Genomic DNA, 21,597 nt, shown 5'->3' with positions numbered 1-21,597 from the left:
ACCCTGCCAACATCTCTAGCCTCGTCCAGTTGTGCAAAAGGAGAATTTGCATGGCGCAGTATTATTACCACCTCCCCGTCTGGGTCAATAATGTAAGTAAATTGATTCATAGTGGTTGTTGAATGCACTGAATAAAATCCTTCTAACGAAAGAGGGAATCAGTAAGGGCAGAGGATGACAGATGACTCGGTGGACATCCTCGCCTTGAATGTTCTCCACGACATTCGAGATGGACACAGGGGCACTGATATTTTGGAAGTCCCGGAAGTTCTATGCTCAGACCCAGTAGAGTAAGAATCACAATCACTTGCATCTCCAAGAGCATGGTTTCTCATATCCTGAAAAGCATAGTGGCGATCCACGGCATCGGATCCCACCCATTTCACCCGTGGTCATACTGGGACCCTAATAGAAAAAGCATCGTGAACTGGCTGAGAGATGAAGATATGCTATTGACGGACCTTTCTCCGGCCCGTGTCATGATATTTGGTTATCGGTCCGAATGGAAGGGACAGCGACCGAGCGATGTGACTTCTGCTGAAGTCGCCAATAGGTTGTTGGACAGTCTGGCAAGGGCTCGAAAGGTGAGAGGAAATTCTGACATGCGAATCACCCGATCATGACCTCGTACTAAAGAACCCCCAGGGTGTTGAAGACCGACCTATCCTATTCATTGCGCACTGTGTCGGTGGGCTGGTTCTAGCAAGGGTAGGCATGCCTCTGCCCTGCTGCTATTGACAGCCTATTGATCGGGTCGGCCAGAGCCTGTTGACAGCATACCACGACGAGCTTCACCAAAATAAATGGGCTCGGATTTTTAGCGCCACCTTAGGTATAGTCTTTATGGGTGTGCCATTTCGAGGCGCCCACGGAGCGTTAGCAAACAGGCAAATCTTATCCGCCGCTCAACAGCAAATTGATAGCCTGGAAAACGAGAACGAACGACGTGAAGCCCATATTATAAAGCGCATACTGGAAATCCTCAGACCTGGAAACGAGATGCTTTTCAGTCTGATGACTGATTTTCTGGCAATCGATCATGAACTGATGCCGCAAATGGTTTGTTGTTATGAGACGCAGTGTTCTAATGTCTGGAAAATAGTGAACATGAACCGAGAAAAGGTTAGGTTTATCTTTTTCTGCGATTTTATGGTGGGGAACTCATCTAATTTGTGAAGGAAAGACTGGTACCCCGAGATTCTGCTACACTGGATGGCGTGCAATCTTTGCTTATGGAAACAGACCATTTCGGTCTAAACAAATTCAGAGGGCGGACGGAGGAATACCGTATGCTGGTGAATAAGTTGCAGGCGTTTCGGTCTGAGGAGGCATACAGCGCCTACTCAGCTCGACGAGCCAGAATGATGAGAATCAATCCGCGCCTTGCTCGTCGCTGGAGGCAAGAGCTAGCTGGGGAAGTAGTGACAACTTCTGATTTAGGTAGGTCGTAATCCAGCTATTTTCAGGTGTGCGCCCAGCGGCGGTTAACCTCCTATAGGGTTCAAATATTGCTCCAGCTCGCAGAGGACGTCGCATGGTGGAGCTGTTCTAAAACGAAAGCGCTCTGGAAACAAGGATAACGTATATCACCAGTCTCGCTCGCGGTACATAAGCTTGCAGGTGCAGATTGAAAGGCAACAGCCAGTATATTTCATGGATGCCTTGGGCAGGGTCACTCCTTTTCATCTTGAATTTATCCGCTCGGTCGAGGTGCGTGAACAACCGGCACGGCTGCCCTAAATATGCTAATAACATCGCATATTAGGCATTTATTGCTGTATTGAAAGACAACTTTCGCGATTACGGACCCGCTGCAGAGATGATAGAGAGGGGATAGTTCGCGCTATTTGATATGGGAACGTGCCGTGATATCGATGTCACCAGGAAATGGGACACAATCTTTCGACCCGGCCAGGCAATTGCAATGTGTATGGTGTTCTGGCATGACGGGATTGAAGATGACTCTTGCCCATCGTGTAAAAGCGCTTTCCCAGGGTCGACCTCTAATGCGATTCAATGGTGAGTAGTACTTCATCGACAAAATAATTTATCTGAGTGCCTTTCACATCTTCGTCTTCTTTATAGATTAATGGACATACTGACAAGAAGTAGCTCTGTCTGCGGATCCATCTTTCGGCGGATCCAGGACTTGGAGAGTGGCATTGACTCAAAGATTCGTTCTCGGCGGATTTTCGATGGATATTCTGACGATGGTGATTTCTGGTCTGACTCGGCAGGTCTGCAGGAGTTGAAAAGACTCGATGCGCCTACCGTTGCTACACCGCCCGTTGAATATGATGACGTACAGAACGAGCTGGATGAAACCATCACTCTGTTCCATAATGTTCGGATCATATCAACACCCTCTGTTAAACGCTCCACTAAGGTATGGTGCTCCATACAAGCAAGTGTCTGGTATTACAATGATGCCGAGAGGGAGAAAAGGACGGGATGGTGCTTTGTTGAGAATGTAAGTGGAATGCTTTCTTAAATTATAACACCTTGTGGTGGCAAGTATGGCTGTTCAAACGATTGATGAGAAAATAAAGGGCGACACCATGGTCCTCGAGTGCCGCCAGGACCAGAGCGTTGTTTTCTTTTATCGACAGATCTCACCTAAGGACCATGGATTTGAGTGGGGATTGGAGTGTGACTTTCTCTGGAGAGACTCTGACGGTTGTGGCGGCTGGCATTTCCGGTCTCAAAACAGAAAGGACGCCCAGATTATATGGTAGGTTCCCCTATATTTTGTGTCTGAACGTATGTAAGTAATATCTGTAGGGATTACATCCAATGCAGACCTGATATAAGAATCAATTCTTCCAAAGGCGGTCTAGACCTACCCCTATTCCCAGACGAAGATGCAGCACCCTTACACGGAGTCAGGGGACGGGATTGGGGCTTGTACGGTGATTGGTAGAAGCCTTCAGAGCCGCAATCTGACCTGCCTTGATACGCAACGCCATGACCTTTCGAATTGGGTTATTACGATGCTCTGTCTCTCAGGGCGGGGGCATCATTTCCCAAGGCGACTAATGAGGGAATCATAAAAGTCGCGGGTGGAAAAGGGTGTTTATATGACGACTAAAGTAGGCAGAGGTCTTCATTTTCTGGGAATAAGCTTGTTCTCGCGGACAGGCGTCGCAACTTAACTGGCATTAGATAGTAGGCCGTATTGGCCACCCAATATGCTCAAGCGGATCAGACAATGAAACCGCAAGTGAGCCTCTGGATAAACTGCATTAGTGTTGATCGACGTTCGTCTTGTCGTCCTCGCTTTTGGCCTACAATTCGTTTGCCCTGCTTTATCACATGACAAGAGTCCAGGTGAGCAGAGATATAACCTGCGGTTCGGTTTCTGTTAGAGCACTGAAACAGCAGTTGCTATTGTAAGTGACCAATTGGCGAAGGGGCCCGGGGTTAGGGGTCTGTGACAGACTGCCGGAGGTGACTGGTTGGGGGCGACTACTATGCTGGAGAAGCAATGAGGATTGCGTGTTAGGCGCGCGGCACTGTGACAGATCGGGCAACTGTATCGTCAGCTGTCATTCGATGGCTATAGAGATATTGGGAGCTATCTGGCCCCGCTGGCGACAGGATTAGTCCATTGGGACTTGGCAGCCGCACGCAGAATTAAGGTGCAAAGACGATTCTATTGAACTTCCCACTCTGCGAAGAAGGGCTAACCCTTTTTGGAGAGCTAGGTTCTGACTTATGTACTGGTTTGCCAGATTCTCACTCCTAAATTATTTCACTCTAAAAATGCTAATATTTCAGCCTATGATATGTATGGGTTAAATGAAGACGTTTGTTCAGGCACTACCAAGAGCTGAACCATAGACCAACTGTTGATCCAACATCAGCAACCACAAGGCTGCGGGATTCTTATCTGTCGACCGTATGTGACAGCTAGTCATATATGGAACTTTCCTATTTGGGATATCGGAACTGCAAGCTCCGGCTCGCTGATGCTTATGCAGAGACTTCAGCTATTTCCACGGTTCAGAAGTTATGTCTCTCCCAACTGCCGTATTAGGCTAGGTTGCTTATTATTTCTTATGTATTTAAACCGACCTATAGAGCTAGATTGGAAGAAGCAGACTTTCATTTCTTTTATATTATTTGACGGCTGATGCTGGTAATTACGTCTAATCCGACGCTCCATAGAAGCTCATAAAATATATGCACGATTTTGTAATATATATAAAACACAAGCTAGCAATAGAGGCCTGTAAGGTTGTGACGGAGCGTGGGAGTGCAATGAATCATTGCGAGCGCCAGGTGACATTATGATACCAAGGCCAATTACCTAACTCACCACTGCGGCCAAACGTGAGATATGAGTATTCCAACTAGGAAGTTAAGGATTTCGAGTATTTTAGACTCCTAGATATCCCTAATCGAGGCAGCGAAGTGCCCGCGTTCGATGAAGAGGGGCTGCGACCATAAAGCAGCTGCCGTGAGATTTGTTCCTTTCCTGTATGAGACCATTCTGCCGGTTCTGGAGAGTAACCTCGCTGACTGGGAATGCGTGCCGTCGGTTGACAGGGATAGCTTGTGACGATCGCCGGCGATGCTGCCCATGTCATGGTATGTTTATTCCTCTTCCACTCGCTAATCTGGAATACTAACAAAACTAGACCATGGTAACCTCAGTTTTCTCTCGACATCTTTCATCTGATTGGGAAATTGCGTCGTCTATGCTCAAACACTGCCATTGACTAGGATGAAGTGAGATACGCGAGAGCACGGCGAATGCCATTCGGGGTCCCGAAGATTATGACTGAGAGCAGCCAAAAGATGTGCTATTCTGCCGGGGAAAAGATTACTTTTGAAAATAATACTATGTACAGCTCGCTGCATCTGTTTGCGCCTGGTATTTACAGAAGCATGCTGTTTATATATATATACTATGTAAAGAATCTAGAGCAAGTCAATGCAGACGGTACTGCATACACTAAGAGATGCTATTCAATGGCATCATAGCTAAGTGTATGAGCTCTATATCACTGTCGGGATCTCTGCTCTTTGTTATATATTGAGCCCTCAAAGGCATCCGCTACAGTGATGGGCTTTGTCTTTGCAGGAGGGCGATGCGCCAAAGGCACTATACCTTTCTAGTCGACAGAGGCGAAGGCGTCTCGCGTAATCATGCTCCAAGACCCGCTTTAAAGGACCATGGGCTACTTATTATATCCAAGAAGCAGCCCATCTATCCCAAAACAAGCCTTAGCCAGGGTCCACCGCTCAGCCGCAGCTGTGCCCCTCCTTAGCAACATTCCCCATACCCAGACTTCAACCACGGTTTCACCGATCACTCGCTGCAGAGCATAACTTGAAAGTAAGCAGAATGACAAAAGATGCTGGCCCAAGGTAAGTGGCACCTCGTGCGCTCTAGGCATGGCTGACGCTAGAGATAGTACCATCCAACATGATTGCCAAGCCACGGTGCAGGCGTTCGTCAGCCAGCTCAGCACAGAAGAGAGGCTCATTTTCCAGGCGACAGATTGCTCAGAGAAGCTCATTCATGATCTGGTAGATTTGGATAACCAGCATGGCAAAGCAGCCATCTCGCGCCGAATAGCGCCGAATATTCAGTCGTTCGTGGGGGGCGTCGAGCGCTTCTCGGGGGCACTGGATGCCTTGGCGGGTTCAGTCTCGCTGATGCAGCCTATATGGGGCAGCTGCAAGGTTGTTCTGCAAGTTGCAAAGGATTATAATGAGTATTTTGACAAACTCTCCGGAATGTTCGAAGAGATCGGGTATAATCTGAGCCGCCTCCGTCGCTACCCACGGTTGTACTCCGACAACGCGGTCCTGGCGCAGTCCATGGTGAATATCTTCCAGGCTATCCTGGAGTTCTGCGCCCGGGCTCGAGCGGTCTTTCGACAGGGGAAGAATGAGCAGAGCTCAGTGCGACGGTTTAGCACAAGTGCCGTCAGCCTGCGCGCCGCATGGAAGGTGATATGGAAGCCGTTCAAATTGCAGTTCGGCGATATAGTTGAACAGATCCAGAAGTCTATGGCGCGCGTGGAGCAAGAGGTGGATATTGCGGAGAAAGAACTCGCTAGCGAGGGCCGCGCCAAAGCAGAAGATGAGCGGAAGCGGCAGGCTGACCGCTGGGAAAGGCTTGAAGCGCGACAGGATTCGGTCACAGAATATCTTGACCAGCAGAAGGTTGCACAACTGAATCAGTGGCTGGCCTCTGTTAATGCTGCTGCGAACCACAACACAGCCACCAAGTTACGCCGCGCGGGGACCGGGACTTGGTTTGTCAATGGCCAGCCGTTCCACGACTGGCTCGCAGCGGATAACTCGTTCCTCTGGCTTCATGCAATTCGTGAGTCCTGCCTCAAAGTGACCGCATATGGCCTGCCGCTAACAACAAGCAGCGGGTGCTGGAAAGACAATCCTCGCATCGACCGTGATCGACTGGCTGCGGCAGCACACGGAGAATCAAGCCAGAGGCCTGGCTTACTTTTATTGCGACTACAAGGACAAGCAAAAACAGTCGTCAACAGTCCTTCTAACCACCTTACTGTCCAAATTTGCAAGGCAAAACCATGCAGTCTTGGGTTGCCTATATAACTTCTTCGAGAAGCAACACAGGGAAAACCCGGCGTACACCGCTGAGTTCGACGAGCTGTTGAATAATTTCAGTGACTTCCTCTCGGACTCGTTCGATCAATGTTATATAGTCGTTGACGCGGTCGATGAGACGGAGGATAGAGAGGGCGTAGCATATGCCTTGAGAAGGATTGCCGAGACTTGTAAATGTGCCAGAGTACTTGTGACGAGCCGCCATGAGATCGATATCGCGCGGACTTACGAAGATTTGCCACACACTTCAATTGAGCCCAGCGATAACGCCGCGGATATTGAGCTGTACGTCCGATCGGAAGTAGCGGATAAGATCAAAGCAAAAAAGCTGAAGCTCAGGGATCCCAAACTCCAGAACTTCATCTGCGAGACCCTCATCCAGGGAGCCCATGGGATGTTCCAGTGGGTAAAATGCCAGATCGACCAGCTGTGCAAGCTACGTAACGACAGGGCTATTCGAAACGCGCTGGATGACCTCCCTAAGACACTGTACGATACCTACATGCGGATTTTGCAGAGACTGGAGGCTGAACGGGACGAAGAAGTGACCTCGGTGCAGCGCCTGCTCAGGTGGCTAGTACGCGGTATCCGGAATTTGACGCTACAGGAGCTAGCGGAATGCTTGAGCATTGACCCCGAAAATGCAGAAGATTCCTTTGATTTCGATGCTGTCTTTACTGACCCGGAGGATGTGGTCGAGCTTTGTGGCAGCCTGGTCGTCATTTCTCATGATGGATACTTGACACTAGCGCACTATACGGTCAAGGAATTTCTGGTCTCTCCTCATATTAAGGAGAAGATGCCACATTTCTGGGTGGGATGTGAGACGGCCCACGCAGAGCTCGCGCGAGTTTGCCTTATCTACTTGTGCTACAGTGACTTCTCTACAAATTATGAGGAACCGGGGGATCAAATGCTGCAGCGTTTTGAGGAATACAAGTTCCTGCGATATGCCGTCCAGGGGTGGGGTGCCCATGCTCACTTCAGCGAGGACGATGACGACGTCTTTGCCTTGGTGATGAAGCTCCTGGAGGAGGATTGTGAGGAGCGAGAGAACTTCAGCCTGTGGTGCCACTTGTATCTCCATCTCCACAAGGCCTCGGGACAGCAACCGAAGGTCTCGGACACTTCGTCTCTCTACTTTGCGTCTTTATTTGGGCTGCCGAGGGTGGTGCTGCGCCTGCTGGAAACGGATTTGGGGCTTGACGTGAGGGAGCCCTTAAAGGCTGCGTCATTCGCCAGACACGCGAAGATCGTGAAGGTACTTCTTGAGCATACAGCCCCCCTCGAGCCATCCGCTCTCGAAAACTGCCTTTATGTCTCGTCATCCAGGGGCCATGAAGATGTCGTCAGTTTGCTTCTGCAGCATGGTGTGGATATCAACGCGCCCAGCGGCAAACATGGCACACCGCTACAGGTTGCTGCTATTGAAGGCCGCCAACAAGTGGTTTCGACCCTCCTGCAGCATGGGGCAGACATGAATATTACCTGCCGAAGATACGGGTCCCCATTGGCCGCGGCGGCCGAGAAGTCGCATATGCAAATCGTCCAGCAGCTCCTCAGTCACGGAGCTCATGTGGATAAGCGAGGTGGTTGGTTCGGACACCCACTGACATCGGCCATTGTAAGCAAGAACGTGCAGCTTGTTGAGTTGCTTATCGAGCGGGGAGCGGACCTGAATGCTCTTGGTGGACGGTATGGGTGTCCTTTGATGGCTGCAGCATCACTGGGAATGCTGGACTTGATTCGATCCCTGGTTGCATGTGGCGCTAAGGTCAACGATGAAAGCGACAAGAGGCCTGACAGCCTCTATTCCGCCTGTATAGCGGAGAGACTGGACGCCGTCGAGCTGCTGCTTGAACTGGGAGCCGACGTGAATGCAAAGGGGGGCCGACACCGTAATGCGCTAAATGCTGCCAGCTCCACAGGTAATGCGGAGATTGTGCGATGTCTCCTAACTGCCGGAGCAGACGTGGATTACTTTGATGAGCATTACGGTAATAGCATACAGGCGGCGGCTGTGGCTGGACATGATGCTGTGATCCGCATTTGGCTGAAGTGGGCGTGGATGTGAACGCGCCTGCAGGCGATCGAGGGACGGCACTGCTGTGTGCCGCCCAACACGGCCACACCGAAACAGTTCGAGTTAGGAGTCCCCTCAGGCGATACCACTGAGACGACAGATGCGCTCATGGTGGCTGCCCGCAAGGGACACACGGCAACGGTCGAGCTCCTCGTGAAGATGGGGGCCGACATCGACAGTGTTAGTAAAATGGCAACCTACCCAAAATGCACGGCACTCGAAGCGGCCGCAGGAAAGTCTCATCTTGAGACCGTCTGGCGCCTTCTCGAACTAGGGGCGGACGTTAAACGCGTGACCAATGGCCTATACGGTTGTCCACTGATTGCCGCTATTTTCAGCGACAGGGAGTATGCAGAGGTTGTGAAGACCCTGCTGGACGCAGGAGCGGGTATCAACGCCGCTACGAACGGTGCCGCTGCTGGCGGTGGCACTCCTCTTGGGGCCGCAGTCCTCAAAGGGCGCTATGATCTATGTGTGGACATGATTCGCAGGGGTGCAGATGTCAATATCACGAACGACTGGTACTATACCCCACTGCAAGTTGCAATTACGAACGGGGATGAGAGCATGATGAGCCTGCTTATAGACCACGGTGCTGACATCAACCTGGCAATTGATCCGAGTGACGACCCGGACGACAGCGGCGTCTTGACTGCGCTCCAGGTAGCCGCGTGGTACGGTCGTGAGGACATGACGAGGAGCCTAGTCAGCCTCGGAGCGAATATCTCCGACGAGCTCAAAGGCGCCAAGTACAAGTCTGCACTCCAGGTCGCCAGTTTTCGAGACCACGGTAGGGTCGTGCGAATCCTGATCGATGCAGGAAGTGAAGTGGATGAAGTAGGTGGTCTACACGGAACAAGCCTGCAAGCTGCCGCCGTTGAGGGGTCCGACGGAGCAGCCCAGGTTCTCCTCGAGGCGGGTGCCGATATCAATCGTGGTCAAGTCGGCACCATGGGAACTGCACTGATGGCAGCATGCTGCACTGGCTGGAAGCACATGGTGCGGCTGTTGATCGAGCATGGGGCAGATGTCAATGCGATAGGCCACAAGCCCGACTGCTTTCCACTTCATGCTGCAGCGTACCGCGGTTATCCAAACATTGTACGATCCTTGCTCGACGCAGGGGCGGATGTCAACGCCCGGGGGGGCATGTACGGAACGGCTTTAATTGCCGCGTCTTATGGACTCGAATCTGATATCTGCGAGATTTTGCTGGAGCGAGGCGCCGACCCAAATATCGTTGCTGGGAGGTATGGCACTGCGGTGGCGGCTGCGTATAGCGGCGGATACTATGGAATTCTTGACCTGTTATATAGGTACGGCGCTTCCCCCAGTCTCCAGGGTGGTGAGTTTGGAACGCCATTAGGAGCGGCTATTGATGGGTCCTGCGAGACGTTGGTTGACGAGCTTTTGCGGCGCCATGGCGTGGACCCTAATTGTCCCGTCGGAAAGCACGGTTCCGCGCTGCAAGCCTGTATTGCCGAGAGAGGTGATGGTGACGATGCCTGGTTGATCCTTCTTAAAGCTGGGGTTGACGTCAACTGTCGCAGTGGTGTCAGAGGGTCCCCATTGATCGCGGCAGCTGCCACAAACGAGTACAAGATTGCGGAATATATGCTGGATCACGGCGCCGACGTCAACGTGGAAGGCAACTTGTACTATCCTACTGCCGTCCATGGCGCCATTAAAGCCGAGAGAATGGACATCTTGAAGCTTCTGGTGGAGAGGGGCGCCAACGTCAACATGGCAAACTCGTTCCACGGATCGCCTCTAGAATACGCTTGCAGTCTGGCTCGACTGCCAATGATCCGCTATCTTCTTAGACACGGAGCGGATTTGGGCCTGTCTATCAAGGGGAGATATGGCGCCGCGCTCCAGGCTGCTGCCATCAGCGGATCCGGTGTCACAGTAAGGTACCTCAACCGTCGTGGCGCAGACATCCATCGGAGGGGTGGAAAGCAGGGCTCTGCATTGACAGCCTGCATCTTGAAATGTGACCTCTTTACTGTCGAAGTCCTTCTGAAGAAGGGTGCCGATGTGAATGTCCGCGGCGGGGTATACGGATATCCACTGCAGGCGGCTGCAGTCAAGGGCCTGGACTCCATACCATTGGTCCTCTTGTTGCTGCGATACGGCGCCGATATCAACGCCAAAGGGGGGAAGTATGGGACTGCGCTCCAAGCCGCCTGCGTTGCGGGCAACTACGAGCTTGTTCAGCTTCTGCTTGAGCGAGGGGCAGAAGTGAATGTGACGGCTGGCTTCTGTAGAAATGCCCTCCATGCCGCTGCGTTGCTGAGAAATAAGCATATCTGCAAGCTCTTGATGAAGCACGGCGCTGACTGGAGTCTCGTCGATCGGAGCCTGTCGCATTTCGCCCCAAGCATACTCGACTATGCTAACGGGATACTGCGAAAGGTCCACGATGACCAGCAGAACGGCTGGCCAGACAATGAGAGTGACGAGAGTGAAGATACTGCTGACACTGATGATAGTGATGATGCCGATGATACTGATGATACTAACGATGGGGAAGATACTGAAGATAGTGAGAGTGATGAAAATGATGAAAGTGACGAAGATGGCGAGTGCGACGAGAGTGAGGATAAGAGTAAAGAGAGTGAGGAGGAACATTCTGAAAGTAACGGTGAATATGTCTACCTCAACGTTGAATCTATTCCTTTCTTCTACGAGCCGTACTGTGCAGTTAGCGTCCAAGCAGGCCGCTCGGATGGCACTGACGATGACGAGCCTTTATTGAACGCCGACCTGAGGGAGCCAGAGCTTACAGACTGGAGTGTTTTGGCGTGGCTACAAGTCGAATGCGGCAAGAATGGAGACTTTGTCTAGGGCCTTGTAGAATAGAGCAGATCAAATAAGAATCCTCAATGTCAGATAGGCTTCAGAAACCCTACCTACAGCCATGCTGACTGCAAGGCTGCATCTCTACTTAACAGCCCTCACTCTGCTCTTCAACTGTCCAACAAGTCTTCAGTCTACCATTTCTTCCTTTCTTCCCAGATCGCTTCCAATGCAGTCCCATACTCATGGCCAGCGCCTGAGCGGGTTAACAGTACAAACATGATTTATAAACTAAATATTCAGGTAATCAGCATACTTATGAAAAGAATGTATCTTTGACCACCCATGATATCACCAAAAGCACGTCAATCAAAACGGGAGCTAATTGAAAGGGGGTAATATGCTTGTTCTAAGCTATATGCTGCCGTATATGCAATATCCAGCGTGTGGGTTGAAATAGGGAGACCCGCTAAGTGAGTATCCGCTTGTACGACGCCTTTGATTAACCGAGTCCCGAAGAGGGTTACTTCGTACGAGTAACCCATAACAGAAACCACTTCAACCCTAACGATGCAACGGAAGCAAACGCTTCAGGTCCGCTGGATTCCAGGCCACTCTGGAATAAATGGAATGAGCTGGCAGACAAGCTGGCTAAGCTAGGTCTTTTATATACAGCACCGACATACCCCCTTCCCCAGCGTACCTACGACGGGAGGCAAAACAGTGGCTCCGTACACAGCATATGCTAGTAAGGCGCCTGAAACCTACAAGGCCCTGGATATCAGACCCTATACAAAAGAAAGTCGCTCCCGCGAGCACAAGCTGCCCTGCTGGGTATTTGGCCGACTCGTCGCCCTTCTTTCTCCTTTCTTCTTCAGCGATTCCTTCTTGTACGTACGGCACGTCTAGATAGGAAGAGGAAGATCCATCTAAATACGTCCCATTACACTTAGATGGTTTATAATACAGTATTTAAATACAGTATTACATTAGCTGGGTAGATTACCGCTTATTAAAGTAATGATATGCATAACTGGGTTATTTTGGGTTATTTGGGTTGGGTTAGAATTATTTGCTAAACCCATGGGCGGTTTACTGTTCAGGTAACCCACCCCAAAAACCGCGTGGGCGGATCAGCTAGGCCTGAAAACCAACCCCAACCCGTGGTTTAAACAAGTCTACGTATACAGTATAAATTTAGGCATATCAAAGCAACGTGCTGCCTTGCGTATTAATAATCTCTCTTTTTTTATACCTGTACCCAAAGGCCTTGTACAAGCGGATACTCGCTTAACAGGTTCCCTATTTCACACTACATACCAGATATTTCCTTTTCTCTTTCTTAGCAAACCTCCTTGTATATACAGCAGTATATAGCTTAGAACAAGCATATTGCCCCCTTACACTATCTACACATAACCAGATAAGCTACGAAGATTTACACTGCATAGTATGATAGACCATATAGTAATATATGAGTATGCCGAGCTGAGCCGCATCAGAACCGGGGTGCCTCATTGTCGTAGGCACATTTTCGACTATGGTGTACTGGGATCAGAGGAACTGGGATGTCAAGCTTATATATAATATATACCTGGTTGGGTCCAGGCCAACATCATGCTATTGTTTAACTGTCTGCACAATCTGCCAGGTCACAGTACTTTGAAGGTGATGCTTCTTGCAAAGATGAGCCTCTGCCTTAGTAGGACAAATACCATGCAGGCACTGACAGCACACAATAATACCTACTTCAGGAACTTTTACCAAAATAAAGGGGTCCATGCTTACTCGACAGTCTGGTTGCAGGGAAGAATCAGAGCTGAGATCATGTTTTTCAGCCAGGTCTGACCAGAATCTCCTGTTATTTACTTATACTGTTAACCTATCTAGCCTCTGTATAGCTAGTATTTTAGATCACCCATCAAAACTAAGTACCAGTACTGGCCAACTTTGGCTCAACACTATAGCCAGAGCTGATGTCCAAAACAGCTGAAATCTGGCTCTGTTACAATAAAGTGTTGTCCTAGCCTACAGTAAATTTTTAAGCCTGATTGGCCACCAAAACCACAGAGCAATGCAAAAGGAGAAGTGCAGAATGATGCAAAACCAGTTTGCCAAGACTTCCCTACTAACCTTCGAAGTGATGCTCTGCATAGTTCTGCCCCAATGGGTTAGGCTACATTCATGTAGTTGATACTTGATACAGTTTCTTTCTGCCCCATCCCCTCTGAGCATTCACAACAGTTCCTATTTTACTGGGGTTTGTGTAGAAAACTCTCTTCAAAGTCATTACCAGGAGATTCGTGATAAATTTCTAGTATTTTCAGAGGTTCACTGTTCTCAAGGTCCATTCCGGTTCATATTCCATACAAGGGGCAATTGGTACCACTTCATTGAGATGGTCCAGTTCTTCAAAGAGCACTTCGGCATTCAATAAATGATTGATGTCTGTAAATTGACTCATACCTATAAAATAGTCACATCAGACAGTTCGTCTCGCTGAAATAACTCCCAAGCTCTCTGAGCAATGTTTGTCGGATTTAGAGTCGTCGCATCCGGTGAAACCATTCCTCCAACAATTACCATCCCAATATGTATACCTCGAGCCCTGAACATCTTCTCTAGTGACTTGACCATATTTGCCTGTGCAGCCTTCACCAATGACAACGAGAACAGCTCTGGTATCGGGTCGACGGGAAGGAGACTGCTTGTCACAAGGATGGACGGCTTATAGTCTAGTCCAGGGTTCTTCTCCTTGTTCTTGAGCAGTAGGGGCACTGCCCACTGCGCCGTCACATATAACGCAATGACAGAAATCTCGGTCCCAGTTACTCATTGAAGTTTGGCTAGCAGATATGAACGGTGGACATACCTGAAAGTCACTTTTCATTTCCTCCGTCGGAAAATCAAAGAAATTGCTCCCACCAACTCGAGCTGGGTTGAAATACACACATTCAACTGTGCCGAAAGACTCGACCTGCTTCAATGCGGCCTTGAGCTGATCAATGTTACTGATATCCACCTGCCATGCTTTGACAACCACCTCGCGCCTGACCTTTTGTACGGCGGTGTGGATGGCGTCTTGGTCCAGCTGGAGCTGTGATCCTGTCCGGGCAAAAATTGCAACGCAATCGAAATGCTCTTGGGCAAAACGGGATGCCACGGCTACACCAATTCCGGGGCCAGAGCCAAGTACTAGAAGCGTCCTCGAAGTAGGCATATCGATTGCAAGTAATGACAGTGAATGGGAGGAGAGAGTATTATGGAAACATCCTCGTCTGCGCGGGAAAATTGTGTCCTCTTATGCTCTCAAAAATCCTGTAGATTGACTTGCGCTTCATCGCATGGGCTAGGCAGTATAGTTGCACGGATATAGCACCAACAGGCTAGCGGCCGGCGCTATTCCTGCTTCATCAAATAACTCATTGTGCACCCAGAAAGATATCAACTAGATCATATCCAAATGTTGCCTAATCTGGGTTCAGCTACTGCGCCCGATGCAGAGACTAGCGGCCGACTCTGCGTCAATGATCCCTCCATGTGGTGGCAGCCTGCACTTTGACGCAGTCGGTGACCCACAATGTGATTTCTACGGCTCTAATAGGCAGTGATATCACGCGGCTGGCCTCATTGCGGGTATACGAATTTCAGGGCTTGGCCTAGCGGCCGCATCAATACTGCTCGTCTGAATCACAAACTCCGCTGTATTGCTAGGCACTGCAAGGCGTCCTGTAATCAGGTCAGAATAATGTATGAAGTATATTAAATAAGACATAAACCCCTCATGAGCAAACAATCCAGCCCACCGCCGCGTCCCATACTACATACCCAGCATCCCCAAATCTCTCTACAGCATCATGAAAAAAGCCCTCTCCAATCACACAATTACCGTTCATTGCTAGCACACCCATGTTTGGGTAGGCAGTCAAGGGTTAGTAAATGCAGTTTATCTGCTGGGGGTTCGGTAAAACCCCCATCTCTCACAGTGAGCATGTGAGAGCTAACCTTAACCCCACAGGCTTTATCGCCGACGGCTACGACATATCCAGCGTGCGCACAGCTCCGCGCACTGGAGGCAGAGCTTGCCAAGGCCCGAGCGCTCGTCGGAACCCAGACCCCTGAGGAGGGCGTCCCAATTGGCGTGCGCTGTATGACCCCGCAAATTGATGGCCTCGTCAACAACGCAATTCCTATTCCCTGCAAGGCAAACGTGACTGGTATCTGGCTCTCCCTGCCTCAGCACAAGGCTTGCTACGGTCTATCATTGCCCGCAATCAGGAGCTCCGAGAGAAGGATAAATGAGACGTGAGGGTTTTCGTGCAAGCGGCCCTGGAAGCTTTTGAAATGCAGGCGGATGTTCTTATCATTCAGGGCTGAACCTGGAGGACATAAATCGTCTCATCAGGATAGTGTAATTACCCTTGCACCTGAAGTGCATGATTTGCTCAAGAGCTGGGAAAATCGGGGGAGGTGGGTATGATAGCTTCCGGGGACATAGTGGATGCGAGAGGCTTCGCGGCTGTTGTTGGACTCAGTACTTGTAGGTGGCTTTTGATGTACTCTGATACTTGCTGATTTTACTGTTGTTTCAGATGCAGAGGGTTCTTGGCCCATGGTTAAAGAGTAAGCCAAAGCATGATGCCAGAGATATCTTAGAGTTACCTCATAACTCTCGTAACCTCATCAACAAAAACGAATGCCCAACCCCAGGCTTGTTCAAGGAGAAATTCCGTCAAGAGAAAGTTTTTTGCTCACCATTTACAGTGCCACGACGACCATCAAATCAAGGGTGCATGACGTGCTTAGGCATACGGATTTCTGGCATGACCCTTATGAAGGCTAAGCCACGATAGGGAGAAACTACAAGGATTCTGAATGAGGTAAAAAAAATGAGATATCCCAGCTCCGTGATAAAGCGAAAGCTAACAAAGAGCAAGAAAGAATTATCATCTGGGCGTAGGTGTTCCTTCATATATCTTCAAATTCCGGAGATTTTGTGCTTACAACAGTATAGCGGTACGGATACCGGCTGCATCAAGGAAATCGTCCTAGTTGAACGGCTTAGTGAAGCTATCTGTGCTGAAGCTCAATCAATGGCAGAGCAGATCTGAAAAACACTTAAAAACCGATGATGTGGCTCGATAAAAGCCTTCAATCCATGCGTCTGAGATAACACTCTAGATGATCATTAGCGTTGAGACATACGTATTAGGGAAGATACCATACCACAGAGCCTCCAATGCTTCCTAGCATAGATCAATGTCTGGCGCAGCGGTCTATCATCGAGTTTAAATTCGCCTCCAACAATCTTCTTCAGGTGAGTTGCTGCCAAAATGGCCTCCCCAACACATATTACCGCGGGCAATGGCACCCAATCAATCTTGTCCTCTTTGCCCAGCGAGTTGAATTTACAACATATATCACGGACCATGTGGATAAAAGATGACAGTGCCAGAAGTGAAGGTCTTGTGGAATAGGATGGGTCCGAACAGGCAACTTGGGCACTATGATCAATCCGGACTCGGTGAAGGATTAATGCAGCTCTGCTTCCCGTCAGTATGATTCTCCAAATTATGTTAAGCTCACATTAGTGTCGTCGCATTAGCTCCACACAGGACAGCCCATCCACGAGGAGTCTGCTCAAACAGCTGTTCAGCAAATTGCATAAGCGCAGTATCAAGCGCTGTGAACTTCTCTAGGAGAGACTCCGCATCATACGATTTTTGAAAGTTCTGCACATGGCCCAAGAGGCGAGCTGACTGAATTTCCCGGGCAAAGTAACAAAGTGGAATCTCAACCGGGGCAGATATTGGGAACTGAGGTATACACTGAAGCACCCCGTCTAGGAATTGCTCTAGGGTGAGATCATCCACTGGCAGCCGGAATTGGTCTGATAGGTCTGTAACCGCATGAGGGGCTTTGAAGCCGGCATCTACCTGATATACAATACTGTAGAAGCTTAGCCATTCATTCAAGTTTTGTCGTGCTTGACGTACCGATCCAGCAGGTATAATCCCGCCCAAACTCTCCGCCGCTCTTCGCCTTCCACCCAAGCTAGCCGGTTACTGTATTCGCTCAAATCGTCAATATTCAATCTCAACGCGTATCCTAGCCGTGCAATGTTTGCGATGCTTAGAGATGCAGCACCTGAATCAGAATTCCCGACCTCGTGTAGCACGAGTAACAGTCCGCTCTGTATGAGTGGCAAGGAGGGCCCACGTCTGAGTTGAAGGAAAGAGAAGAGACCTCTGAAGAGGTTATAGAATTGAGTTTGTGGGACATCCTGCGTGCCCCTGTGCATCACTAGAACTATAGCGAGAATCAAGAGGGCGGTCTCTGCACAAGGAGTATGGTCCAGCTGTGCCACCTGTTTATGGAGTGATTTTTCCAAAACAACTGGTAGCCAAGGATGGATATTGCCAAAGTACTCTGCCAAAAGACGATCCAATGAAATGGCCTGTTCGTTTAGTTTCTCAAAAACCAGGTTCACGTAGAGTTCATCGATCTCCAGAGAGTGTGTGCCGGGGTGGTCCATTCCCCACTGCAGAATCCATGTCAAAAGCCTCATTGGTGCGCTATCATTATCACCGCGCTGTCCTGGGCTACTCCAATTGTAGTTGCAAGATCGTTTCAGGCTGTTTATGCGTTAAGCTTCACTGCAGATCAGAAACAAGAGAAAACATGGCCTACCTGATGCAGCGCGCGCAAGCCGGAAGTCGTTTGTCGCATTTGCGCTTTTTTTCCCGACACGCAAGACAGGCGTTGATGGCATTGGCTGAGGATGGGTCTGTTACTTTCTGAATGTGTTCCATTGAGATGGGAGTGGTTGTGCTGTTATCTCGACACACGAGGGTTCAATTGCTGCCGCCTCAACCCCGCCCAAACTCCTCGCGCTAGGCGCCTAGGTCGGATTTGTCAGGCGTACTTTGTTAACATTACTATACGAACTTTACCCTCTGACTCCACCGCAGTCACGTGTTATCCACTTAATTCGCAGAATGCAATATACTCCCATGATGTATTCTACACCCACCCGTCACTTATTCTTCTTCGCGTCCGTTACGGATCGCTACGGGCTGCCTTCTGTCAATAAACACCTTGCTGCCATGTTCTTCCCAATTCCATATATCTGTATAGTTCATATTGCACTCTCCTACTATTGCATATGCCTAGGAAATATTCGGCGCCTGTTTCCGGTCACCACTGATGTAATATCTGTTGGCGTGACTGGCCAGATTTCGAATTTTTCAGGCCGCTTGATCCTCCCGGGCGTGGCTCTCCTCCATGGAAGTCTTGCTTCACCTGTTGACGCCAGAGCCAGCTTCGGTGTGGTCCGCGTGTTAGTGTTCCTTTACAGCCGTTGAGCGCGACCAATCTCAATATACGGGCCAATGAGACTCCTGCCAGCCCGGTGGTTACTGTGTTTGAGGACAATTTCTTGGATCCGCCTCCCTCAGTTCTCCATTCACGTCCTCCGCCTCCGCCGCCGCCATCTAGCCCCTCGCCCGGATTGGTTGCAGTCCGTTCCAGGCCGCAGAGATCACGGCGTGCTGTAGAGGGCTATAGATACTGCTCGCGCTGCTTGCGCTCGAAGCCTGAAGATGAATTTTCTGCCACACGGAGATCTCAGGCGACACGCTGCCATACCTGCCGGGTTTGTTATCCTCTATGCATGTGTTTCTGTCCGCTAACCCATCTGGCCAAGGTTACGGGCTATTTTACGGCTCACCCAGAATATGCGTCTCCCGTCAGTTGGCATTAATTGCCTATTCTCCCAGTTACTTGCTCGCATGTCTGTTGATAATACAATGCATGGTACCTTGGAGCTGCCGGACTATGTAATGGATAGCGCGTCTATGTCTGTTGAGGAACTCTGCGAGCGGGTCTTTCCAGCAGCAGATATGACCCATTGCCACACTGCCGACTTTCAGGCGTCTGACCCGGACTTTTTTGCGGGCCGTGCAATACTCTCAATGCGAAACTCTGCCTTGGTTGAGTTCAATAACCGTATTACGGACTCCATGCGCAGTCAGGAGTCTATGCGGTATTCCGCTGACGAGGCCTTGACGGACAATGTTGCTGAAGGGGTGGAGGAAATCATATGTGAATTCCTGCAATCTGTGGATCTGCCAGGTCTTCCCCCAGCAAGATTATGATTGAAGGTTGGTATGCTGATCATGTTGCTGCGGAATTTACGGGCTACAGAGGGTCTTTGCAATAGTACGCGGATGCAGATTATGGAGTTATGCTGCTATACAATCCGCGCGTGTATCTTGACAGGTGACTTCAGAGGCTCAGTGCATCTCATCCCCCGGATTACCCTGTATTCAAAGCCTGGCGATCTGTATTATATACTGTCACAAACACAGTTTCCAGTCCATCCATGCTTTGCAATCACCATAAATAAGTCTCAGGGTCAGTCTTTGCAGCAGGTAGGTGTGGATTTGCGGGTCCCTGCTTTCTCCCATGGTCAGTTATATATAGCAATATCGCGGGTTACAGATATGCGGCGACTTAGTGTCTTGCTGCCGCCAGGTATTTGGACCACTAATAATATTGTTTACCCCGAGGTCTTGCAGGATATTGCAAGCTTGGATAACATGCCAGATTAGGATAATAGTAAGGTTACAGACAATGCAGCCTAATTATGACCAGAATATATAGTATTTACAGGTATGCATATACATGTCTGATTCTTTTGTGGTCTGAATTTACTTTGCTTTCATAGTATCCAGTCCCGGTGAAAACTATTTACAGGTGATTATGACCTGCCAAGAGTCAGAATCTCCTTATCCAGTAAGGAGAGCTCAGACTCATCTTCATCTCCTCCTCCCTCTCCTTCCTCCTCTTCCTCTCCACCAAACCCCTGGAAACCAGCATCATCGGCATACTCGGCGGCTACCAGGAGCAGCGTCTGGGCGAGAGCTTCCTAGGCAGCAGCGGCGGCAGATGCCTGTCAGGCCGCCACAGCCAGCATGGTGTGTAAGCACTGGGCGCGGCGCGGGACCCTATCTGCATGTTCACGGGTGTCATGACTGGCAAAATGAACCCCCTTGCGGGCAGAGGTGGCCGGGGCTTTGCCTTTGCGGCGGCGGGCATTCTCTTCCTCCTCTTTATCCTCCTCCTCCTCCGCCTCCTCATCTTCCTCTTCTTCCTCTCCAGCAACAAGCGCAGCAAGGGCGGCAGCACGCTTGCGGGCGTGCTTGGGGGTAGTAGTTGCAGGATTTTTGACTATTACCTGTCAGCAGTTATTCTTTCGGTCCGGATGATAGACCATTTACTGTGAAAGTCATACTGCTTGCCCTCACTGCCAAAGTAGCAGTTAGCACAAGCCCCCTGGAATCGCCCAGCTACCACTATACAACCTTCAAACAGTCCACTTTCCTTAATGTGGCAGTGGGTGCATGGCTTGGGCGCATGAGAACCAACCATCTACCCCAGAAGGGCCTCAGAATTGCTGTTACGGACGTAACTGAAGGTTTTGCCGTCCCTAATGTGCTTTTGCCGAATCTGAGGCTCGCAGACAGCCGGCATGGCGAGCAGGGCTGCCTGGGCAGTGGATGGTTTAGGATATTTGGCGGCCCAGTGCTACTCGGCGACCAGCGCTGCAGGCGGGATTTCGGCCGTGGATGAAGAAGAGGATGTGGTGGAGGACATTGTGGTTGGATGGATGTATAATGAAAACTGGCTATCTACAACTTACGGGCCGTCAAATGCTTTATATAGACCCCTTGCAGCCCATTGTTGTAGTTTACAGCACTTTATGTTTGTATTCTGGATATCCAGACAATAATGTATTATCTTAGGTCCTTTGACGGTCCGTCGATTCTTTTTCTGGCAGGTTATCGATTCCCATTGACGTTCAGAGTACAATCAATGTGTTGGTCCAAAATCAATTGACGGTCTGTCAGACCTCCGTAGCAGCTCTATCATTGGTCGAAAATTTATTTACGGATCGGGATACCGTTTCTCCGGTCCGCCGAAGGCTACCAAAGTCCCGCAGGGCCTGCCGGGAGGCCCCCCCGGGAGGGTGCCCCGCAGGGCAAGCTGAGTCACCCGGAGCGTCTCGGCCATCGAAGCGCTCCCGGAGCGAAGCGCAGGTCAGCCAGCGTAGG

General features: G+C 50.0%; 6 protein-coding genes across 6 annotated transcripts, besides 1 other annotated feature; 3 read left to right on the top strand and 3 right to left on the bottom strand.

Annotated features, from left to right (window-relative positions):
* Nucleotides 1-21,597: part of a sequence feature (contig 1.149 1..38673(1)) that runs on past the window's edge.
* On the top strand, nt 175-2,920 carry ANIA_08301 (uncharacterized protein; the record flags this gene model as incomplete). Its single annotated transcript, XM_676478.1, has 10 exons — nt 175-290; nt 413-584; nt 646-708; nt 742-1,059; nt 1,179-1,440; nt 1,499-1,710; nt 1,916-2,019; nt 2,113-2,470; nt 2,550-2,731; nt 2,782-2,920. 10 exons carry the CDS (start codon nt 175-177, stop codon nt 2,918-2,920), a joined length of 1,926 nt encoding a protein of 641 aa, XP_681570.1.
* ANIA_08300 (uncharacterized protein) lies at nt 5,361-11,530 on the top strand (the record flags this gene model as incomplete). The annotated part of the gene is made up of 5 exons (XM_676477.1): nt 5,361-5,373; nt 5,444-6,340; nt 6,393-8,638; nt 8,687-9,933; nt 10,000-11,530. The coding sequence occupies 5 exons, from the start codon at nt 5,361-5,363 to the stop codon at nt 11,528-11,530; spliced, it is 5,934 nt and encodes a 1,977-aa protein (XP_681569.1).
* Nucleotides 13,444-14,702, bottom strand: ANIA_08299 (putative short-chain alcohol dehydrogenase; the record flags this gene model as incomplete). The annotated part of the gene is made up of 6 exons (XM_676476.1): nt 13,444-13,484; nt 13,616-13,658; nt 13,869-13,948; nt 14,083-14,266; nt 14,355-14,416; nt 14,495-14,702. 6 exons carry the CDS (start codon nt 14,700-14,702, stop codon nt 13,444-13,446), a joined length of 618 nt encoding a protein of 205 aa, XP_681568.1.
* ANIA_11600 (uncharacterized protein) lies at nt 15,392-15,791 on the top strand (the record flags this gene model as incomplete). Its single annotated transcript, XM_050612111.1, has 3 exons — nt 15,392-15,399; nt 15,469-15,475; nt 15,543-15,791. 3 exons carry the CDS (start codon nt 15,392-15,394, stop codon nt 15,789-15,791), a joined length of 264 nt encoding a protein of 87 aa, XP_050468065.1.
* Nucleotides 16,634-18,294, bottom strand: ANIA_08298 (uncharacterized protein; the record flags this gene model as incomplete). Its single annotated transcript, XM_676475.1, has 5 exons — nt 16,634-16,659; nt 16,709-17,025; nt 17,069-17,431; nt 17,479-18,117; nt 18,173-18,294. The coding sequence occupies 5 exons, from the start codon at nt 18,292-18,294 to the stop codon at nt 16,634-16,636; spliced, it is 1,467 nt and encodes a 488-aa protein (XP_681567.1).
* ANIA_08297 (uncharacterized protein) lies at nt 20,244-21,016 on the bottom strand (the record flags this gene model as incomplete). The annotated part of the gene is made up of 4 exons (XM_676474.1): nt 20,244-20,411; nt 20,532-20,713; nt 20,764-20,789; nt 20,919-21,016. 4 exons carry the CDS (start codon nt 21,014-21,016, stop codon nt 20,244-20,246), a joined length of 474 nt encoding a protein of 157 aa, XP_681566.1.

Source organism: Aspergillus nidulans, chromosome V, assembly GCF_000011425.1.
Source record: "Aspergillus nidulans FGSC A4 chromosome V".
Classification (NCBI taxonomy): domain Eukaryota; kingdom Fungi; phylum Ascomycota; class Eurotiomycetes; order Eurotiales; family Aspergillaceae; genus Aspergillus; species Aspergillus nidulans.
This window is presented reverse-complemented; position numbering and strand designations above follow the sequence as displayed.